Source organism: Vespula pensylvanica, chromosome 8 (assembly GCF_014466175.1).
Source record: "Vespula pensylvanica isolate Volc-1 chromosome 8, ASM1446617v1, whole genome shotgun sequence".
NCBI lineage: Eukaryota > Metazoa > Arthropoda > Insecta > Hymenoptera > Vespidae > Vespula > Vespula pensylvanica.
Window position 1 is genome coordinate 6,837,895 of NC_057692.1, and position 19,619 is coordinate 6,857,513.

The 19,619-nt window shown below is 34.7% G+C and overlaps 2 protein-coding genes across 8 annotated transcripts in view; both read left to right on the plus strand.

The window, feature by feature from the left end:
* Window positions 1-5,931, plus strand: part of LOC122631385 — a 92,356-nt gene extending 86,425 nt beyond the window's left edge. For 6 of the 7 annotated variants that reach the window (XM_043817027.1, XM_043817032.1, XM_043817028.1 and 3 more), the window contains 4 exons: window positions 9-388; window positions 471-1,077; window positions 1,162-1,944; window positions 2,924-5,931. In XM_043817027.1, the coding sequence (XP_043672962.1) occupies window positions 9-388; window positions 471-1,077; window positions 1,162-1,944; window positions 2,924-3,259 (2,106 nt within the window). In that variant the 3' untranslated portion in view covers window positions 3,260-5,931. Of the gene's footprint in view, window positions 1-8; window positions 389-470; window positions 1,078-1,161; window positions 1,945-2,230; window positions 2,310-2,923 lie in introns of all 7 variants that reach the window. The other variant, XR_006327694.1, reaches the window with a different exon arrangement.
* Window positions 5,932-12,960: 7,029 nt separating this feature from the next.
* LOC122631082 lies at window positions 12,961-19,305 on the plus strand. The gene is made up of 11 exons (XM_043816320.1): window positions 12,961-13,031; window positions 13,578-14,005; window positions 14,116-14,242; window positions 14,317-14,502; window positions 14,583-14,761; window positions 14,851-14,936; window positions 15,016-15,235; window positions 15,318-15,620; window positions 15,695-15,877; window positions 15,976-18,781; window positions 18,862-19,305. Exons 1-11 carry the CDS (start codon window positions 13,015-13,017, stop codon window positions 18,998-19,000), a joined length of 4,674 nt encoding a protein of 1,557 aa, XP_043672255.1. The 5' UTR covers window positions 12,961-13,014; the 3' UTR covers window positions 19,001-19,305.
* Window positions 19,306-19,619: the final 314 nt, after the last annotated feature.

Below are 19,619 nucleotides of genomic sequence, written 5' to 3' on the forward strand. Positions count from 1 at the left end.
CTCTTTAGGCTGCATTGTGTATACAAGATCTTGGCCAGTTATACCATAAACCGATCAGAGACATTCAAGGAACCCTTGTATTTGCGACCGTGAACTACGTTAAATCACCAAAACTCGTATCAGTCTTAAATAGTAGATGGCTTCCTTTGAGTAAAGTCACTAAAAAAATTATAACTCACGAAGATAGCAACGTAGCGGATATTTTGATGGCCAGTATACAAGAACAAATGACATATCATCAAGTCAGTAGCATCAAATTATCAAGGGGTTTATATCTTGGTTATTTGAAAATGCAAAGTAGCGTGGATCTTATACAACTGGTTGTACCGGCAAAGTCACCTAACGTCTTGCCACATTGTAAAATACGTGACAACCCTCATGTATCCGCGTAAGTAATCAATAAAATTGACTGTTGCAAATATATATGTATATAACGAGTAATCTAATTGAATATACTGTATTTTTATCAGGGAGGAATGGGATTATCTGAAAAGGATAACTCGTATTTATGCCTCCGACAATTCTGTCAAAGATTCAGAGGAAAAAGAGAATGTAACGAACGAATGTCAGGGTACAGAACAACAGAAATTATTCGTTGATTTGGTCTCCGCGACATCACGTCGTCTCTTTAATTATATGGAAATTAATCCAGAGGATTCTTTAATACATCGACTTTATGATGCCGAAGTTATCGATCTCACGCACGATGTGTCATTTCTTATTACCGTACCGCCTGCAGAAACAGCGTGTTGCGTACCCGGAACCAGAGAAATTCTTTTACAACGAGGAGATTTACTTTCCTTGCCCATTCAAGTATTCGAAATGGTTCACTTAAATACATACCAAAAGGATGTAATCAATCGATATTCAAGGCTAAGTTGTATATTGGAATTGGACACCGCACAAGCTCAGCATAATCATAGAGAAGCTTTTAGCTCTTTAGAATTAAGCGTGGCGAAAGATAAACTTGCGAGGTTACAAGATCTACAATCTCAGGTAAACACAGTATGGAAGGGTGCTAGATGGCTTATCGACGTCATCACTTTTGCAAGAGACCGTGGATCTGGTCAACAAAGCGTAAGTTTTCTAACTACATTGAATAACGAATATCGAAGAATTTTGGAGAAATATAATTGTAATATTCTTTCGATTTATGCTTAGGGTACATCACAAACTGTTGGTATATCTATGAAACATCTATTAGGTCTAGACAGAAATAAGAGTAATAGCAATAGTTTAAAAAGAAGTCTTCTTCAGTTACCACCTCGGGATCATAAACTCGTCAAATCGAGTCCAGGACGTGGAAGTTGGCCAGGTCCGAATGTTACAAATTCCTCTTCCAATTTGCTTACAACCGAATTTAGCAAAAGCGAGCAACAATTACCTAGTGGTCAATACGTACGGAAGGGTAGTAACATTTCAACAAATTCAGAATCTCAGAAATCGTCCGTACCTATAAGTAGTGCTGGTAATTTGAGCAATACCAAGAACGTTAGCACCAACAATCATTTAGTACCCATGCAGAATGTACGACTTCCACCTTCGAAATCTGAGGACACCCTTTTACTTACCAAGTATAAACACAGTCCTAGAAATCGTTCGGCCACCATCACTTCTGCGTCGGCAAGTACCAGTCCATTACTTAATATAAAACCGATTATCTACGGTGGATCGCTTTTAAGCGTATCAACGGCTATGACCAACACCAACACGAGTCTCCTCAGTGTTAGCAATACAAATTCCGACAGTCTTCATTCTCTAAGTAGCGACGAATATTCAACTCCAAATTCGAGTGTATGCTTAAAACCAGGACATATGAAAGTCAAAACGACAAAATCAACGGCTAGTATAGCAACTATGGCTACTTCAGTAGGGGATAATCAATCGGAAGAAGAAAAGGATGAAGCAACGATGATGCCAGCACCTCTCCCTGGTATTCTTCAGGTAACAAAATACGATATTTCATTTCCACGTGGGTACTAAGTAAGAGAGCTTATAGTTAAGTAGAAAATAGTTATATAGACACTGTTTCATTAAAGGTAGTAATAAAGTAATTATCGTTAGTTTAGAGTAAAGTAATCGTTTGGATGTTGCACAGGGAAAATACAATGATTATCTAAATTTAGATTTTAAAAGCTTCATATAGGATACTATGCTTAATTGAAACTTCAAATGAAAGCTTCTCTATTCGATATGCAACAGTGCATCTAAATATTGTTTTTCCTTATAGGGGACACAAGTCTAACCTGATTATAGTTAAAAACAGCTCACTTGGTCTTCTAGTGCAAACCAATGTAGCAGATACATAAGTAAGCCGCTACATCGCTAAATTTAATTACATTGTGCTGTTTTGCTTTCGAAAGATTACTTGGTGTATTAATACGTATTTAAACACGTATAGCATGAGACATCCTACTGTTTGTTGCTTTATCATCTCAAGATAGATGCAAAATTCTAGCGTAATATAGCTCACATTATATTACAGCTTTTTCACTCGAAAATGTAATTCAGCGCTTATGTAATTGCTTCTTGTTTTTGTCCAAGAATATTAATACGTTATTGCAGCAAATGATAAAATTATAAAAAATTTCCGTTTCGAAATGACGCTTTTTTAATTCTGCAGACACATATGTAAAGAATACAATCTTTTTTAGGAATTTCTATAGTAAATTGAATATTGATTATTATACAGTGTTAACAAACTGTTATATATATGAAGATTGTGCCAATACTTTGCATATTGCTTTTATAACAAAAGCTATGTTCAGTCAATGTAAATGAAGTAAAATATTCAATGACTCACATTACAGAATCGTGTATAATGTTGAAAGTAACGCTGCAAGAAAAATGCATATTTATATAATTTATAAAATTATTTTTTACTTCGTTTATTTGAAAAAAAAAAATATTTTCATCATTACAGGTTTACGCGGCCTATGAAACTGGTTTGGCCTCTGGTACCAGTTTAAAATTACATGTAACACCACGAACCACAGCAAGAGAAGTTGTAGATCTTGTTGTCAAGCAATTAAATATGGCTGTAGTGTTAAAGGGTCAAGATGGGCCTATCTACACAGTCGATGAATTACCAAATTTTTGCTTAGTTGCTGTAATTGGTGCGAGGGAACGTTGTTTAAGAGATGATTTTAAACCCCTTCAACTACAAAATCCGTGGAAGAAGGGGCGTTTGTATGTTAGACAAAAACAAGATGTTCTCGCTGCTCTCGAACACAGTAGCAAGCATACAGCCTATTTATAGCAAAAATATGATAAAACATCTTAAAATTATAATATGTGATTTTTAGTTCTCAAAATATAACATAGTGATAACTATTAATACGTTTGAGAATGTAAAGTCACATTGCGTATCGAATGAAAATCATCATACGATCTATAAATCGAAAATTTCATTTTATAGGACTTGGTGTTTTTAAGAATTGCTCCTAATATTAAAGATATAATTTATTACACGTATAAAAGAATCGGGAGAAATTGATTTCCTCTTTTCATATAAAGTCAACTAGCTTTAGTTAGATTATAAAGTGATATTTGACGTGAAAGAGCATCGTAGGTATTCTATAATCTACGTAATATAAAACGTTTCTCGTCGTAAGTAATTGCACTAGATGATCGGTGAACTCGAATAATTTTCTGTATCTAGAACTGTACATTCCAAGTTTTAATGCGATCTGTAATATTCCTCGTTAGTTAGTTAGTTTGTAAAAAAAGTTAATACTCAAGATATATTATACATTATTATATTTTAGGTATCGATCTCAATGTTTTGTCCGATATGCGCGTCATTAGCAGTGTGTCAAATGTTTCAGAGATATCGTCGTTCCTAAACTCAATAACTTTTGTGTCCGTATAAATAAATAATCTATGTAACTTTGATAAATTTCAACTTAACGTTTGTAAAAGTTAATTAAACATAGCATAAAAAAAAATAGTTACGATGCTTAACTGCATTTTTAATAGCTATTTATTAATGATATATCAAACCTGAAATATAACATATATTAAGAGTATTAATTTCTTTTAAATATGCTTTATAATATTTTTTTATTTAAAGGCTTTTAAAATGATAATACGAAAAGTTCCTAAAGTTCCCTAATATTATCAGACAGAAATTAAATTATTATTGTATCGAATTCGTTGCTAGGAACGATAGAATTATCTCTGCGAGGAAGTAAAATCGACATCGGTGCTCATTTAAAAGATGATTTGATTTTGTAGAAGATGACAAAGATTGAATGAAAGTTGTTTGCAATTGGTAATGCGTTTGTGACAAAGAGGCTTATAGACTGTGCTGTAGTATAGAAACAAATATTATTATTTTTATTTCGAATGCTATTACATGGGAAGAGAGATAAAGCGTGCGTCAGTGAACATAAGTATGAAACTTCATTTTTTTGTGTTTGAGATATATTTGATTTTATAACAAATTATGCGCGAAGTTCTTACTCTATTGCTGTTAATCATCAGAATTTCTTGACGAAATTAAACAAGAGATTCATTCTAATAATAAAATTGGGAAATGCGCCATATCGTCAGTGCATTTTTCAATCAATATTTAAAATACGATTATGAAATTTCAATAACTAATAAAATCTTAATATATTGTGTCAACACATTGTATCAATATCAGAGATGGGAATTCTTATGTATCCTAATTATAAACAGCAACTATTTTAAATTGCATCCCAAGTACGTAGCACAGTATAATTATTTTTAATCGCCTATAGCAAAATTTAAATTATATCTTCACAATTATATTTTCACATAATAAAATTTATATGTATATCTTATATTTTTGATGCTACATATAAGTTCTCCCAGTTCTGATTCATAAACCGTTTAAAGTAATACTCTGATAACACAATATGACTGCACAATATTTAAGAAATTAGAAAAAATGTTTGCATAGCTTCTTATATAATATAATAATCAAGATCCAAGAAATGTTTTGTAAACGTAATATGAATTTTAATTTCATTTTATGGCACAGAATTGCTTACCCTTTTAAGATTGTAATGCATATACATACGCAATTATATTTCAAAAAGAAATATTAAATATTAAATATTAATAACATCCGTCCTTCGCTTACTGCACATTATATTTACTTAAAAAGTATCGTTCAGAATGAATAAATATTTCATATTTATTGTGCAGTATATATTGTGCACAGAGGGGCCATTATGTTTAACAAAAATATACGATGCACATATTTTTTTATTGAAAAAATTGAGATTGTTACTATCGTATAGCTTAAGAATGCTTTACAAAGATGAAACAGCGAGTAATTGAGACAGGATGATGCAAAATTTTATTAGCTCTGAATGTTTATTGATGTTAAATGTAAAATAAATATTAATTAGATAGATGTTATTATACAAAGGAGAGGAAAGAGTGAAAGGAAAGATAAAAACGAGTAAGCGACAAAGGAAAGAAAGAGAGGAAAACCAAAAAAATATGTTATGTCCAAATAAATAATAGGAACAAAGGTTTTCCTTTATTATAAGGAAATAGGATCATAAGGAAATAGAGAACAACTAAGGATATTAGACTTTGTAAATAAATTAGAGTATAGAACGACGATGATGATAGGAGATGCAAACTAACGAGATTATTTTATCTGAAAGCGTATATTTATCATGATGTATCTATGTAATTGCGCCTATTAAAAAAGCGAAGATGAAAGGTACACATAAAATAGTAATCGGAAAATACGAAGATCGCCGTTCCCCTCGCACCAAGAAAAATGAAAAAAGGAAAAAAAAATACCCACAAAATCATAAGATTAAAGAAAGTTGAAGAAACTCGTATACAAATAATTGTGGTGAAATATTAAGAAAATAACAAATTCGATGTTTGTATAGGAAAGGAATTTTTCGTTCGGTGGTAACTAAATTTTTCTTTTACCCCTTTTTTTTCTTTCTTTTTTCTCATTTCCCTTCATTCGTATTCCAGTCTCGACAAAATCCTGTATAAGAAGGAAAAGTGCACATAAAAAAAGGGAAGAAAAAAACAAAAAAAGAAACAAAAAAAAGAATAAAATTGTACCATTGTATTTGAGTCATATCGTCTTTCACGCGGTCACGTCGGTACTTTTCTCTTTTATTTTTCTTTTATTATAATCTTCTCTCACCACCCAGTAATTTTCCCCGACACAAGCAGAACCTGCCCGCCCTGTTGGCTAAACGAGAAACGAACCCGGACTTCCCACGACCGAGAGTCCTGCTGACCTACTTCAAACCTTGTTTCTCGTCTCATCTCGTCTCTCGTACCACCTACTCCTTATTTATTCCCGACTCAGAGCGTAATTATGCGCTCTTTTTCTTATCTTGGATTTGCCGAGAAAAGGGGCAATCGTCGCGGATTTAACGGTAAGAATTTCTTCGAATTCTTACGTTTCTTTTCTTCTTCTTCTTCTACTTCTACTTCTTTTTCTTCTTCTTCTTCTTCTTCTTATTCTTATTCTTATTCTTATTCTTATTCTTATTCTTATTCTTCATCAAAAAAAAAAAAAAAAGAAAAGAAAAAGAAAGAAAGAAAAATATATGAGATCCATTAGTAGAATCTTTGTAACGTATACAAGAAATTATTTTTAATTCGTACTATTGATATTTCAAAGATCGATCGCGACGACATTTTGTTTGAGAATGTGACGCAATTACAAAAAATATATCATAAAAGATTAGATATAAACGCGTAAAGCCACGGTATTGTTGCGATTGTCGAAGTAAAAAAAAAATTTCAAAACTTTTTAAAAAGAAATATTTGCAATAATCTTCATGAAAATGAATTGCTCAAAGCATGAGTTACGAGTTAGTTTGTTGTTCTTGTTTTCTCGTGTCATTGATACATCTCGTGTTTAAAAAGGAAAAGAAAAAAGAAAAAATCAGAAGTAAAAGGCGATCGTTTAAAAGCGATCGTTGATCATCGTCATGATCGCTTTATGCGTAAGTCTGTTGACCGCTACGCGCCTTAGGTTAAAAATGCAAGGGCGTAGAAACGTAGAATCGTGAAAATAAATCCCTTTTCATAACTCCTTACTCTTGTTTTATGATTTTTCTAATACAAGATTATCGATCATTTCTTTTCACCTGATATTGCCTGTAACATCAAAGGTATTTCGTAAACCTTTATTTTAAATAAACAAATGATTTAATAAACAATAATTGTTTAAGTAGGAGATCACAATTTGTCTTTAGAAGAATTACTAAATTCTATTGTTTTCTTTCACACGTTCCCACATTTTTTGCTATGTGTTAAGTCACGATATTACGCCATTGCGGAAGACCAACATCAATTCGGTTTTTGCACGTGCATATACAGTTAATACTCATTGTCACGACGGCTCGGTCGTTGGAGCGAACGCGATTGGTCGACCGCACGCCGGATTCGCCCTCGGCTGACCCCGTTGTTGACTGACCCACTGTCGATACTGATAGCGCAACACTATGCGGTCAGCACGAAGTCAGTCCACTTTGGCATTTAATTGGATACGCTTGAGAGAAGAAAAGTGGGTTCTTTTATATACATACGTATATATGTACGCATACGCATATACACACGTATATACATAGACACAATATATATATTTTTTGAGCACGACAAGACTGTCCTTTGTGCTATATCACGTAAGACAATTTCTTACGGACCCTTCACACGAGAACAATGGCGCGCATATACGATTTGGACTTGTCTCCGCATAGAGAGGCTTATCGTAGACCCTATTGTTTGCTTTCGACGAATAGAACCAAATTTAAAACACACGTTGAACTCGTTTTCTAATATTTTTCAAGTATCAAAGGAAATATAATTCTATCCGCATAAACGAAAATCTATATGTGAATTTATGTTATAAAATCTTGTCCTTTCTTAACAGTCGACAATGATGTAGACTTCAATGTATGAACGCCCGTCGTAATATGAATTACATGACGCGTGTTACAATATGTCGACATCGTCATTCGAGTCATTTATCTAGACCTCAACATGGATCTAAAACTACAATCGCCGATATTTTCTGAATTAATGACTCGTGAAATATCGGAAGGAACACGTATGTGAATATTCATTAAGCGTTATATCCTAGAAGAGAAAAGCTTATGAGATCGTCGCGTCACGATTCAAAGAGAAATTTTAAAAGAACAATCGATCAATTTATCAACGTTATACGTCATAAATTCTTTTTGATGATTATCAAAACTTATGTATCTACTTTCTATTATGGTATTAAGTTCGTTGAAAAAGATAATACATAATAATTAACGATTCCGATCAATTCTGATCTATGTTATAAATATACACTTCACATCCAATAAACTTACATTGAAAAATTAATTGTTACTCTTTTTCTTATCGTGGAAATTGATCTTTGAATAATTACATATTATTATATAAATAAATATATATATATATATAAAACGACATATATTTTCTTTAACAATCAGGTTGTAAAAAATATTTATCTATAATCGATGTAAGTACTTATTCGAGTATCATTTCCATATCAAAGAAAGCTCGTATATATGTTCCAGTTATGAATAGTCGACGCGCGCTTCGGAAGAATCATTCGATTCGGATGATTTGATACGGATTAATCGCCTTGGGAAATATACCAGAAGTCGAGCGAGTAGAGTATTGAAGGAGGAAGAGGATTCAGGTCGAGTCGTGTCGCTTACGCGCGACGAAGAAGAAAAGCGTACATACGACCATACATACAACGAGTTCGCGATCACCCGTAACCGTCACTAGTAGACTCCATTTTACACGGATCTCCCTCCCCTCTTTTCTCATTCTCTATCTTTCTTTCTCGTTCGCGCAGGCGCATTGCGAAAGAATTATGCAGGGCGCAAGGTCCGGCCACTCGCCGGTCGAATTTTTACCGATCGAAGGTTAGCTTTCGCAGTTCCCTCTCTCTCTCTTTCTCTCCCGCTCCCTGTTTCTCTCTTTTTCTTTCTTTCTTTCTCTTTCTGTCTTTCTCCTTTTCTCTTTCTCTGTCACCATCCATAAATGATAGACGGAAAGATTCAAACGGATTGAGTGAGTCAGAGGTATAAACCAATCCGTAAGACAGACTCCGCATCTTCTATTATTCTCCTGATATCATTTCTTGGCAATGAGGATTTATAATTTGCGAAAATATATTAGAGGTTGAGTATAAATGTATGTAAAATATATAAACTTTTTAATTATATTATATTATTGTCTCTCTTCAAGTTTTATTATTATTAATTTTTCCTCCTCGAATGATAATTTCGAAATTCAACTTCATTCTTCGTTTTCCAAAACCATTTGTAACAATTATTTAGGTTGTGATTTGAATAATTTTGAATTAGATATTGCAAATAAATTAATTGAATGAGTAGATAGAAGAGTTAATTGTGAATAAACGAAAATGTATTATGCGGATTGAAAAGTATTCATTAGAACGATTACATTAGATTATTCATACATTAGAAATTTCTTCGCTATACAATTGGAATAATACTGCCTCCCCTCTTGTCGCAAAGTCGATGCCGTTGACGACGACGAGGACGAGGACGATGACGATGAAGGAAGGAAAAAGAGGAAGAAAAGAGAAACGAGCCAGCTCGGTGAAGCCTTACCAAGCGAGTATTTGGAAGGCCGAGGATCAGTTCGTTCGGCGCGCACCGCGGACGCGGATCACGTTGCGTTGTCGCCATTTGTAAACTCCCGCCGTTTCTTCGCACTTATGCTTCGATCGCCATAGAATACGCGAATACTCGCAAGAAGGTAATACTCCGTTAGAAAACGAAATCATCCTTTTTCGCAAAGCGCTCGATTTCGAATCGTATTTCAAACGAAGTACGTGCGTTCAAGTTGACGAGGGAAGTTCGAATTTTATTTTAAAAATATTACGAAGTTCGATATTAATAGGAATTATTCGAATATAGGAAGAATCCAACGAATAAAACGAAATAACGGTAAGGAAGTGCCTCGATTATTCCGTTCTATATTATTCTTTGGATACTTCATTAGTTCATAATTAATTTATTTATTTATTCTTTCTTACTCTTGAACAAACAATTTTAAAATATGTTTGGTGTAGACTGTCGTTTTGTAGTGTACATAAAAAAAAAAAGATAAGAAATCATTCAATGCGACTTTACGAACCGTACAAAGTTAGAATTATATTTCCGGTTAAATTTGTTTAAGCTTCTTTAGAGAATTCGTGATTAAGCGTAATATTCACCGCGTGAATATCATGAAATACGATATTAGCTAATTTCTAGGCTACGCTCTATGAAGATTCCTTTACGAGAGATACAATTACGGATAAGGAGTCGATAAAGCTTGTACGACCTGGTTCGACGTATCTGGACTTAATAGCTCATTGTTACTACCGACAAATCACGCTGTTCCAATCGTATTACCATAGCTCTTGAATAATAGTTTCGAACTATGCGAAATATAATTTGTATGGTTTATCATCGAAAAGAGGAAAAAGCCAAAATGGTGGCGAATGAAAATTATATTCGTAACTCTATAATTTGTCTTATTATATCGCGTAATAATTAGAGACAATTAGTGGTATGAGAGACTCAGAGAATAATATACTAGAAGATCTTCATCTACCTTTCTATTGTGTCAGCATAAACGTCGAATGTGCCTTTCACGATGCAACGAAATAAGAAAGAAAATTTGTCATTAAAAGGAAAAGAAGAAAATAACGAAACGAAAGCTTCTTAACCGGCATTCCCCTTTCCTAACAAACGATTTTCTTCTTTCTTATAGATAAGTACTTGTGAAATTTATAGTCATTATTCGACCTAAGGAAATATCTAGAAGTCTCCATCTTTTTTTTCTTTCTCTTTTTCTTTTTCTTTTTCCGGTAAGGTCGTTGCTAGGAAAGCTTGCCTTATGCCGTCATTACGATAATTAACCTAAATTTTCCCGGATTTATGGTGAACGGCGTGGATGTCAGAACTCTGTTTCGTAGCTATAACCAAAGGCTAACGTTCCGTCAACCGTGAAGAAATAACAAAAGGCAAGGAAATTAGTTGAATTCAATGAAATCAAACTGGGGTATTGATATTTCCTTTTTTATTTAAAATCAAATCGTTAGATTGAATTCTAGAAAGAAAAATCGTTTCTATTATCACGAAATATACAGTATAAGTAAATTCGAAATGAGCGTAAGAAATCGTTAGATCGAATGGAAAAGCAATTAGCGCATTCTGCTTGCAGGAGATAGAGAAAGCGATAGAAAGACAAAGAGAGAGAGAGAGAGATCATATTCTGCGATCGACGGTAATTACTCTCAATTAATTACGCCGGTGGTGCGATAATATCGATCGATTAACTCGTCAGGCTTCATTAGACGTCGGTGAAACGACGATAAGTTAAGATCGTTTAAAATGTTCTGCCTCTTGCATTATCCACGTTCATCATGTAAGCTACCACGTAGAACGGGTTGCAGCATTTCAGACGCAGACGGTTCTATAATAACTGCAGCAATATCAGTTTATCTCGTAGCTAAAGATAAACGTGTTTAAATATTGCAAATATTACAAAGATTCCAATGATAAAATATCATAATATTTCAAATTCAATTTTTCATATTTCAATGACTTTATTAAATAATTCATAAAATTTCATACTTCGCAGTCGTAATTCACGGAAAAATAAAGAGAAGAATAATTTTGGAACGTGACAGGATAGAGAGTAACTATGTCGGAAGGTTGCACGAGCTGCAGAGGAGCGAATTATGGCGGTGGTACTTTGCAGTTAGGTACCACTTCCGGTGGTACAAGCGGAAGTCCGCCATCGACAACGTCTGCATCAAATTACGCGGCAACAAGAAGAGTTCAAGTACGTGCAAAGGTCCTTTACGGTTCGGGAAAGGCAATCGCGAGCTTGCAAGCTCGGGAAAAAGCAGCGAGACATTGACATTGAGGTTGGTATATTAAATCTTTTTGTTCCTACTTCTTCGATTCCCAACGTTCTTTTTACATAACAACATAGTCATAACAAGATAGCCATTTTCTCATCATCCGTCGGTAAAAAGTTGTTAAATATTTAGGTCAATGTATCGAAGTTGTCGAGAGAAACACGTCATCGTAAAAATGTCTTTCCGTTAATCACAATCATTTGTATATCCTCGGAACCTCCTTCTTCTCTTTCACCTGTTGTCACTCGCAATAGCTTATTCGAAAAATTGGCCAATAAAAAAACATCAAGTTCGATAGGAACTCCGTCATTTAATACTTATCTTCACCTCATTTCATCTTACTTGTTTGCTCTCTCTTCTTCTCTCTCTTTCTCTCTCTCTCTCTCTCTCTCTCTCTCTCTCTCTCGCTCTCTCTCTGTCTCTCTCTTTCCCATATATTATCGTAAAAGACTTGAAAGGAGAGGCCATGCGAACGGAAACATATAAAACATTGCCTTGTTCTCTTCGTCCGGATAAACGAAAAGATGGATCGACATCGATCGATGGGATCGCGTGTTGCCTTATTGGCTAACAGTAAAAATCTTTGAGGCGAAAAAAAAAGAAGAAGAGAAAAAAGAAGTATGAGAGAGGGAGAGAAAAAAAGGAAAAATAATAAAAAAAAAAGAAGAAGAAGAAGAAGAAAAAAATGAAACGGACGGGGCGTAACAAAAAGCGCAAAAGTTTGCCGGAGGCGTAAGACACTTCGGACTTCTTCGAGAATAAGACCGGTCGACCAGCTTCGACGACAGTTAGTATATGTTCAAACCGTCCTCGTGAAGGTCGACATCAACGACGGACAACAACGACTAATCCTTCTGCGTGGAATTTCTTTTTCCTTTTTTCTTCTTATTATTCCGCTTTTTCTTCTTTTCCTTCTTCTTCTTCCTCTTCCTACTTTTACTTCCTTCTCTTTCCACTCGAAAAAATCTTCTTATCGAGCTTGAGAATCCATTTTTCCTACGAAGAGAAAATCGTTATCGTCTCGGGGGAGAATGCACCAACGGAATTGAATTTGCAATCGAGACGTTCCTTGACATTGCATTTTGACGATGCATCTCAGAATTGTGTGAGTTTACGCGACGGCGCATATACTATTCTTTTTTTTTCTCATCGTATACATTTCTTGATTCCAATAAATCATCGTCATCATCGTCATCATCATCATTATTATTAATATTATTATTATTGTTATTGTTATTATTATTGTTATTATTATTATTAGTTTTTAAGAATTTCATAAATGTCAGTAAACGAAACACGCCTTATTAATATAGATTTGTTAATATATATCTTCGTTCCTTTAATTTAATATTTTTGAATTAAGAGTTAGCACAAATAGTTCCTCTTTAATTTCTATTATCGCTAGATACATCGAGGTTCCTCTCGATTCGATACGAAGGCCAATATACATTAATATCTTTTTTCGATATCGCCTGTGGCGTTTTCTACAATTGGCGATCCCGTTACGCTTCTCATTCCTAACAAATGATCATTTCACCTAACTCGTAACTTCGTTACGTTACTATTCACTTAAAAATGTATTTTCTCTTATTCTCTTTCCTTAATGAAAATTAAAGTAATTGTCTTATCTCTTGTTTTATTATTTTTTCAGCTTTGTTTTCGTTACTTTCTTCTGGTCTGTACGATCTCAACCGGAAGAAAATTCTTCTATTATTTACTCTACAATAAACGAAACAAGGAAAATATTGAAGAATGTAGAATCAAACTATCCTACAAGACAACCCATTTTAATAGAACGAAGCAACGTTATAGAAAATCAAACCAATTTCAAAGGAAATATTAGTAACAGAGAGGAAACAAGTAAATACGAAACGAAAGATTTTGAAATCATTGGAAAATATGTTTCGAAGAACGGCAGTGATCCTTCAACGAATAACACCAAGACTTTCGTATTCGAGAGTCGTGATAATCAAGGAAATTGGGGACCTCATGAAAAAGATATTCGTGAAGCTGTTGATTTTGGATTGCGAGCGATGCATGATCTTTACAACGTTAAAGAACCAAAATTATATTCAATGGGTAAATAATTAACTATTTATTTTGTATGAATGAGAAACATGACCGTGATAAACGATATAATAGAAAATGAAAAATGAAAGACCATAAAAGTTTTTTTTTTTAAATCGCAGGACTCTATCTTGGAGCTGATAATCCAGCAAAATATGTGGCAGCTTTCAATGATCAAACGGAAGAAGCTAGGATGCTCGCTAAATTCAGTTATGCGGTCCTCGAAGGCGCAACTATGTTTGTCAAAAAGTATCTGTTTCTTCCTCATCTTACTTTCTTTATAATTCTGTGAATAATTTTTATTTATTCGTCGTTTATTTCAGATTTCCCGATATGTCAAGAGAATTTCCTCTTTCTCGCAACGGTCAAGCAACGAGATTGCAACGACAATGTCCGAGAAGAGGAACTCCTCGATGTCCACCAGCTAGTTTAAGATATAGAACTTCGGACGGAAGTTGTAATAATCTTAAGAATCCTTGGTGGGGATCAGCAATGTCAACTATGCAAAGGTTTTAGACATTATCTTCTCTGTCACGAATATTCACAATCTTGAGATTTTGAAATATATTTAAATATTCCTGTCGGTCAGATTCTTACCACCGAGTTATGATGATGGTATACAAAGCATTAGAAGATCAAAAGATGGTAATCCATTGCCAAGTCCACGTGTAATTTCCGACGTGTTACACGAGGACAGGGATATACAATTGGCATCTATTACACACATGTTGATGCAATGGGGTCAATTTGTGGATCACGATTTAACAGGTATGTATATGATCCGCCGAATAGAATTATCATATCTTCAATATTTTCTATATTTTTATCTATGTTATTAATATCTTGTGTCTTCGTAGCAACTGGACAAAGCAGAGGCTTCAATGGATCGGTACCTCAGTGTTGTTTAAATTCAGGTCTTGGGTTTCAACCCGTCGAATTTACGGCAAGTTCAAAATATTTATGAAATAGATTATTTTATTTGAAAAATACGATATAATTCGTTCTTTGCCGTACTATTTTAGCACCCGGAATGTTTGCCAATAGCGGTAGACCCTCAGGATAGTTTCTTTGCTCGTTTTGGTGTGAAATGTCTCGAGTTTCTTAGAAGTGGATCAGCACCCAGAGAAGACTGCCGATTTGGCGCTCGTGAACAATTATCTCAAGTTACAAGTTATTTAGATGCATCCACGGTATACAGCAGCAATGCTTTTCAAAGTGACAATCTCAGACTCTTTAGAAACGGTACAATTAAAGTTTTAATCAGACGCTAAACTCTATGATCTTCTCGACGTTCAATGATTATAATTACCTAAACAATTTTTAGGTTTATTGCAATACGGCAAAATCCAATCCCAAAGACCTTTACTACCCAAACAAGATTCGGATCTTTGCAAACGAGGTTCTTTATCAACGAATTGCTTCAGAGCAGGCGATGGTCGTTTGAGCGAACAACCAGCTCTGACGTCCATCCATATTGTATTCTTAAGATTGCATAATAGATTAGCGACGAAACTCGTCGCACTGAATCCTCATTGGAGCGACGAAAGAATATTCCAAGAAACTCGTAAGATTATCGGGGCGGTTGTGCAGCATATTACTTATCGCGAATTCTTACCGATCATACTAGGTATATATTAAATAAAAGACAGTAATTTCTTTGTACAAAGATATTTCTTTTAATACTTTATTGGATTTTTCTAGGGAACGAGGTAATGAAGGTATTTGATCTCGAAGTCTTAATAAAGGGCTATTACGATGGTTACGATTCTTCTATTAATCCTACTATAGCAAACTCGTTCTCTACTGCCGCTTATCGTTTCGGACATTCATTGGTTCAGCATAGTTTCCTACGGTTCGACGGAAATCATCGACCTTTCTTTAATAGTAATTCTATGATTTAATTTGTTATCCATTATTAGAATCTTCTCGAAAATTGATTTATTTCATTACTTTCGTTGACATTATTTTTGTTTTTTCATCAGACGTCTCAATCCACGATGAATTTAGAAATCCAGAAAATTTGGAGACAGCAGGATCGGTAGACCGTCTTCTTTTAGGATTAGTAAATCAGCCGTCACAGAAAAGAGATGAATTTGTAACGAGTGAATTGACACGTCATTTATTCCAAACGCCAGGTTTCCCTTTTGGGATGGATCTGGCATCTCTCAATATCCAAAGAGGACGAGATCATGGTATACCACCGTACGTTGATTGGCGAGGACCATGCGGCTTGTCTCCTATCAAAAGTTTTGCCGATCTTGAGAAAATTATGTCACCTAATGCTATGATAAAATTTCGAACTTTATACTCTCATGTAGAAGATATTGATTTATATTCTGCTGGACTGGCAGAAAATTCGGTTCGAGGTGGTTTAGTGGGACCAACATTTGCTTGCATAATCGCGCAGCAATTTAGTAACCTTAGACGTGGTGATCGATTTTGGTACGAAAATGAAAAAGAGGAAAGTGGCTTTACTTCTAGGCAACTTCAACAAATCAGACGTATCACATTTTCGCAAGTTCTTTGCCTTACAATAGATACCATCAAATCCATTCAACCATTCGTCTTTCTAGTGGCCGATACATTCAGAAATAAACGTGTAGATTGCGACGATGAAGTAATGACACAGTTCAGCCTTGAACCTTGGACCGAACAACCACCGGAACAAAGAAGTGGATCGGGTAATATAAAATTATCAGATCGAAAGAGAACTGATCGAGTTCGTAGTACAACCAGCAAGTCTGTTACAAGTCTGAGACAAGAAGCGACCAAAGAAAATGTTAAAATCAACACGAAAGAACAAACGAAGGCTTTACCTCAAAGAACAAAACCTTTTAAGGCTAATATCAATCAGCATAATAGAATCATCGTGAAAAAACCTTTGGGTCCATCCGACAACGTTACTATAGTCGTCCAGAATAATGCAGTGAATTCGCCCGTCTTCGTTAACGATGCAATTTATGGTTCGTACATTCAAATACAAACGACCACTCAAAGTCACAAGGATGTTCCGAGACCGGAATATTTCAATTATCAAACTAATGGACAATATAATCCATTATCGTATGATCAAGGATCATTTAATATTCCTATTCACAGACCTCCTTCAAAACCAATACCAACTGTAATTCCTGAAAGATCTGGAAGTTCACAAAACAGAAAACCATACGTACCATATTCTTACGACGATCCTAACAATCCAAATCCTTTGAATTATGGTTACAGACCAAATTATACACCCGAGGATATCATTTATGATAACTTTTCTCCTACAAGTCCAAGACCAACTTTATACACCTACTACATGCACACCCAACAATTTAAAACTACGCAAAGACCCATCCATCAGGACGAAGGTCATTCGAGTTATTACAATCCTTCTTACAATAAACTATCTACGGTGCAACATTATCAAGAAGCAAGTCCACCTCCCTGGATAAAAACTAAACCACAGTTCGAATCGAGCTATCAGTCTTATGCACAGAGACTAAGTTCAGATGGTATTACAAATCCTCATTCACAGTACAATGGGAATATGAACAACAGACCGGAGTACTGGCCTCATCAAGCATCAAGTGCCATAAAAGATGAGAATATACATTCTGGACAGATGTATTACAATCATGATCAAGATAAATCTAGTAGCAAACCTTCTAACAAAGACGAATCAGAAATTTGGAAATATTCGACTAATGTTGAGGAAGATGACGGATTTGCAACTTCTTTGAGCAGACCTTACAATAATCCTCAAGAAACAAATATTCATACGAATAGACCAATAAATAGACCACATAACGAAAATGATCCTGACATTTATAATGAGAAACCATTCGATACATCCTACCCTATTATGCTGAACAAACCAAATGACCAAAATGGCTCAGGAAATCTACCGAATGTGCAGGTTTATCAAGAAGAAACCATAAAAAATCCAATCCTAAGTAATCCCAGCGAATGGACCGATATTCCATCTTATCAGCAAAGACCGACCAAAAGACCCGATTCTACTATACTATATGAAGAACCTTCGTATCAGAAAAGTCCAATTAAAACGCCTACGATCGTTCAAAGCAATCTTAGTTGGACGAAAGTTCCATCATACCAAGCGGATTTATCAAAAGAGACTAGCTATCAGCAAAGACCGACCGTAAAACCAAATAGATCAACCAGCTATTCATTTTATCAAACAAATCCGTTGAACGATCCAACGAACAAACCTATCGAAAACACCGAAGATATCTCTTACCAAAGAAAACCAATTCCACTTGTTCCTATACAAGAGTTGACAAAAATTCCAAACAATAGTAAAAGTTCACGGCCGACAAAAATACAAAGTGTTACCATTGTCACCGAAAGTATCGAGACAGTTCGACATTCTGGAACTACCGGTTATAGACCAGAAAATAAAATCAATAAAGAAATTCCAAGACCATTGGAACTTCGACAAAACGAAGGAAAACCTGGACAATACTATTACGATAAAAACGTTTTGCATCGTTACCCCGAGAAAATGGAAGATGATATCTCTAAACATGATCACCGTCTTGTGAAGGACGATGTTATTTACAATGGGACGAAAGAAATTCTGACAGAAAACAAAACCATTGTCGCATTGAATTTCACCGATGTATTTACGAAAGCTCACGTGATTCAAAATGACGACGATAAATTTATAACGACTCCTACGATCGTGATCAATGATCCCGCTAAGAGTTATATCGACGACGATCTCGACGGAGCTTTTTCCGAAAACATCGAAAGTGTCACAACTTTGAACAGTTTACAAAGGTATTTATATTTCTTATAGTATTAATAAATTTTATATCTGTGTCTTAATTGAACGATTTATATGGACGATCCTTTTGCAGAACAAATTACTGGTTAAATTCCGAAGAAAATCCAGAATTGTCGTCCATTTTGGAAATGCCTAACGTTACATCCGACGAAAGCATAAGCGTCAAAGAATTGCCTAAGCCTTTAATTAAAACCAGTAAATCCGCCTCTTAATTTACGTTTCTTGGTAGTTTAGAAAGCTATTATTTTGTTCTTCTTTTTTTCTATTTTATTATTATCGTTAACCGTCATACCTTCTCACGCTATTTATTATCAAGTTCATTCTTTATTTTCATTAAGTTTGTATTTATTTTCGTAGACGTACATAGTTCCATAGAGATAATAATAGCGTCCGCTTACTTTTCATTAAGAAAACTTTACTTTCTCGATTATTCGTATTAAATTTAAAATGTTGACGAGGCTTACGATGTATACCATTAAGAGACTCATAGGAAAATAAAATAATTACGTTAAGTAACGACGACTATAGCATACGAATGACATATGGTATGCTAACACGCATTTCGACGGTAACACGGAATGTAGCCTAGTTTTATCCCGCTTTTAAACTCAGCCGTCTATGTCTGGAGCGTCTCTCGACTATTTTCAGATGCAGTTTCCAACTCGCTGCATTTCGTCTGTCTTCTCGAATTCCACTAAAAATTCATCGTTCAAATCCCACGTATATAAGTACTTACATATAACGTCCTAATTTTTAATTCCCTCTTTTCACCTTTTTTCTTTTTTCGTTCGCCATTATACGATTTTCGCCTTATGTTTGCGAACTTCATAT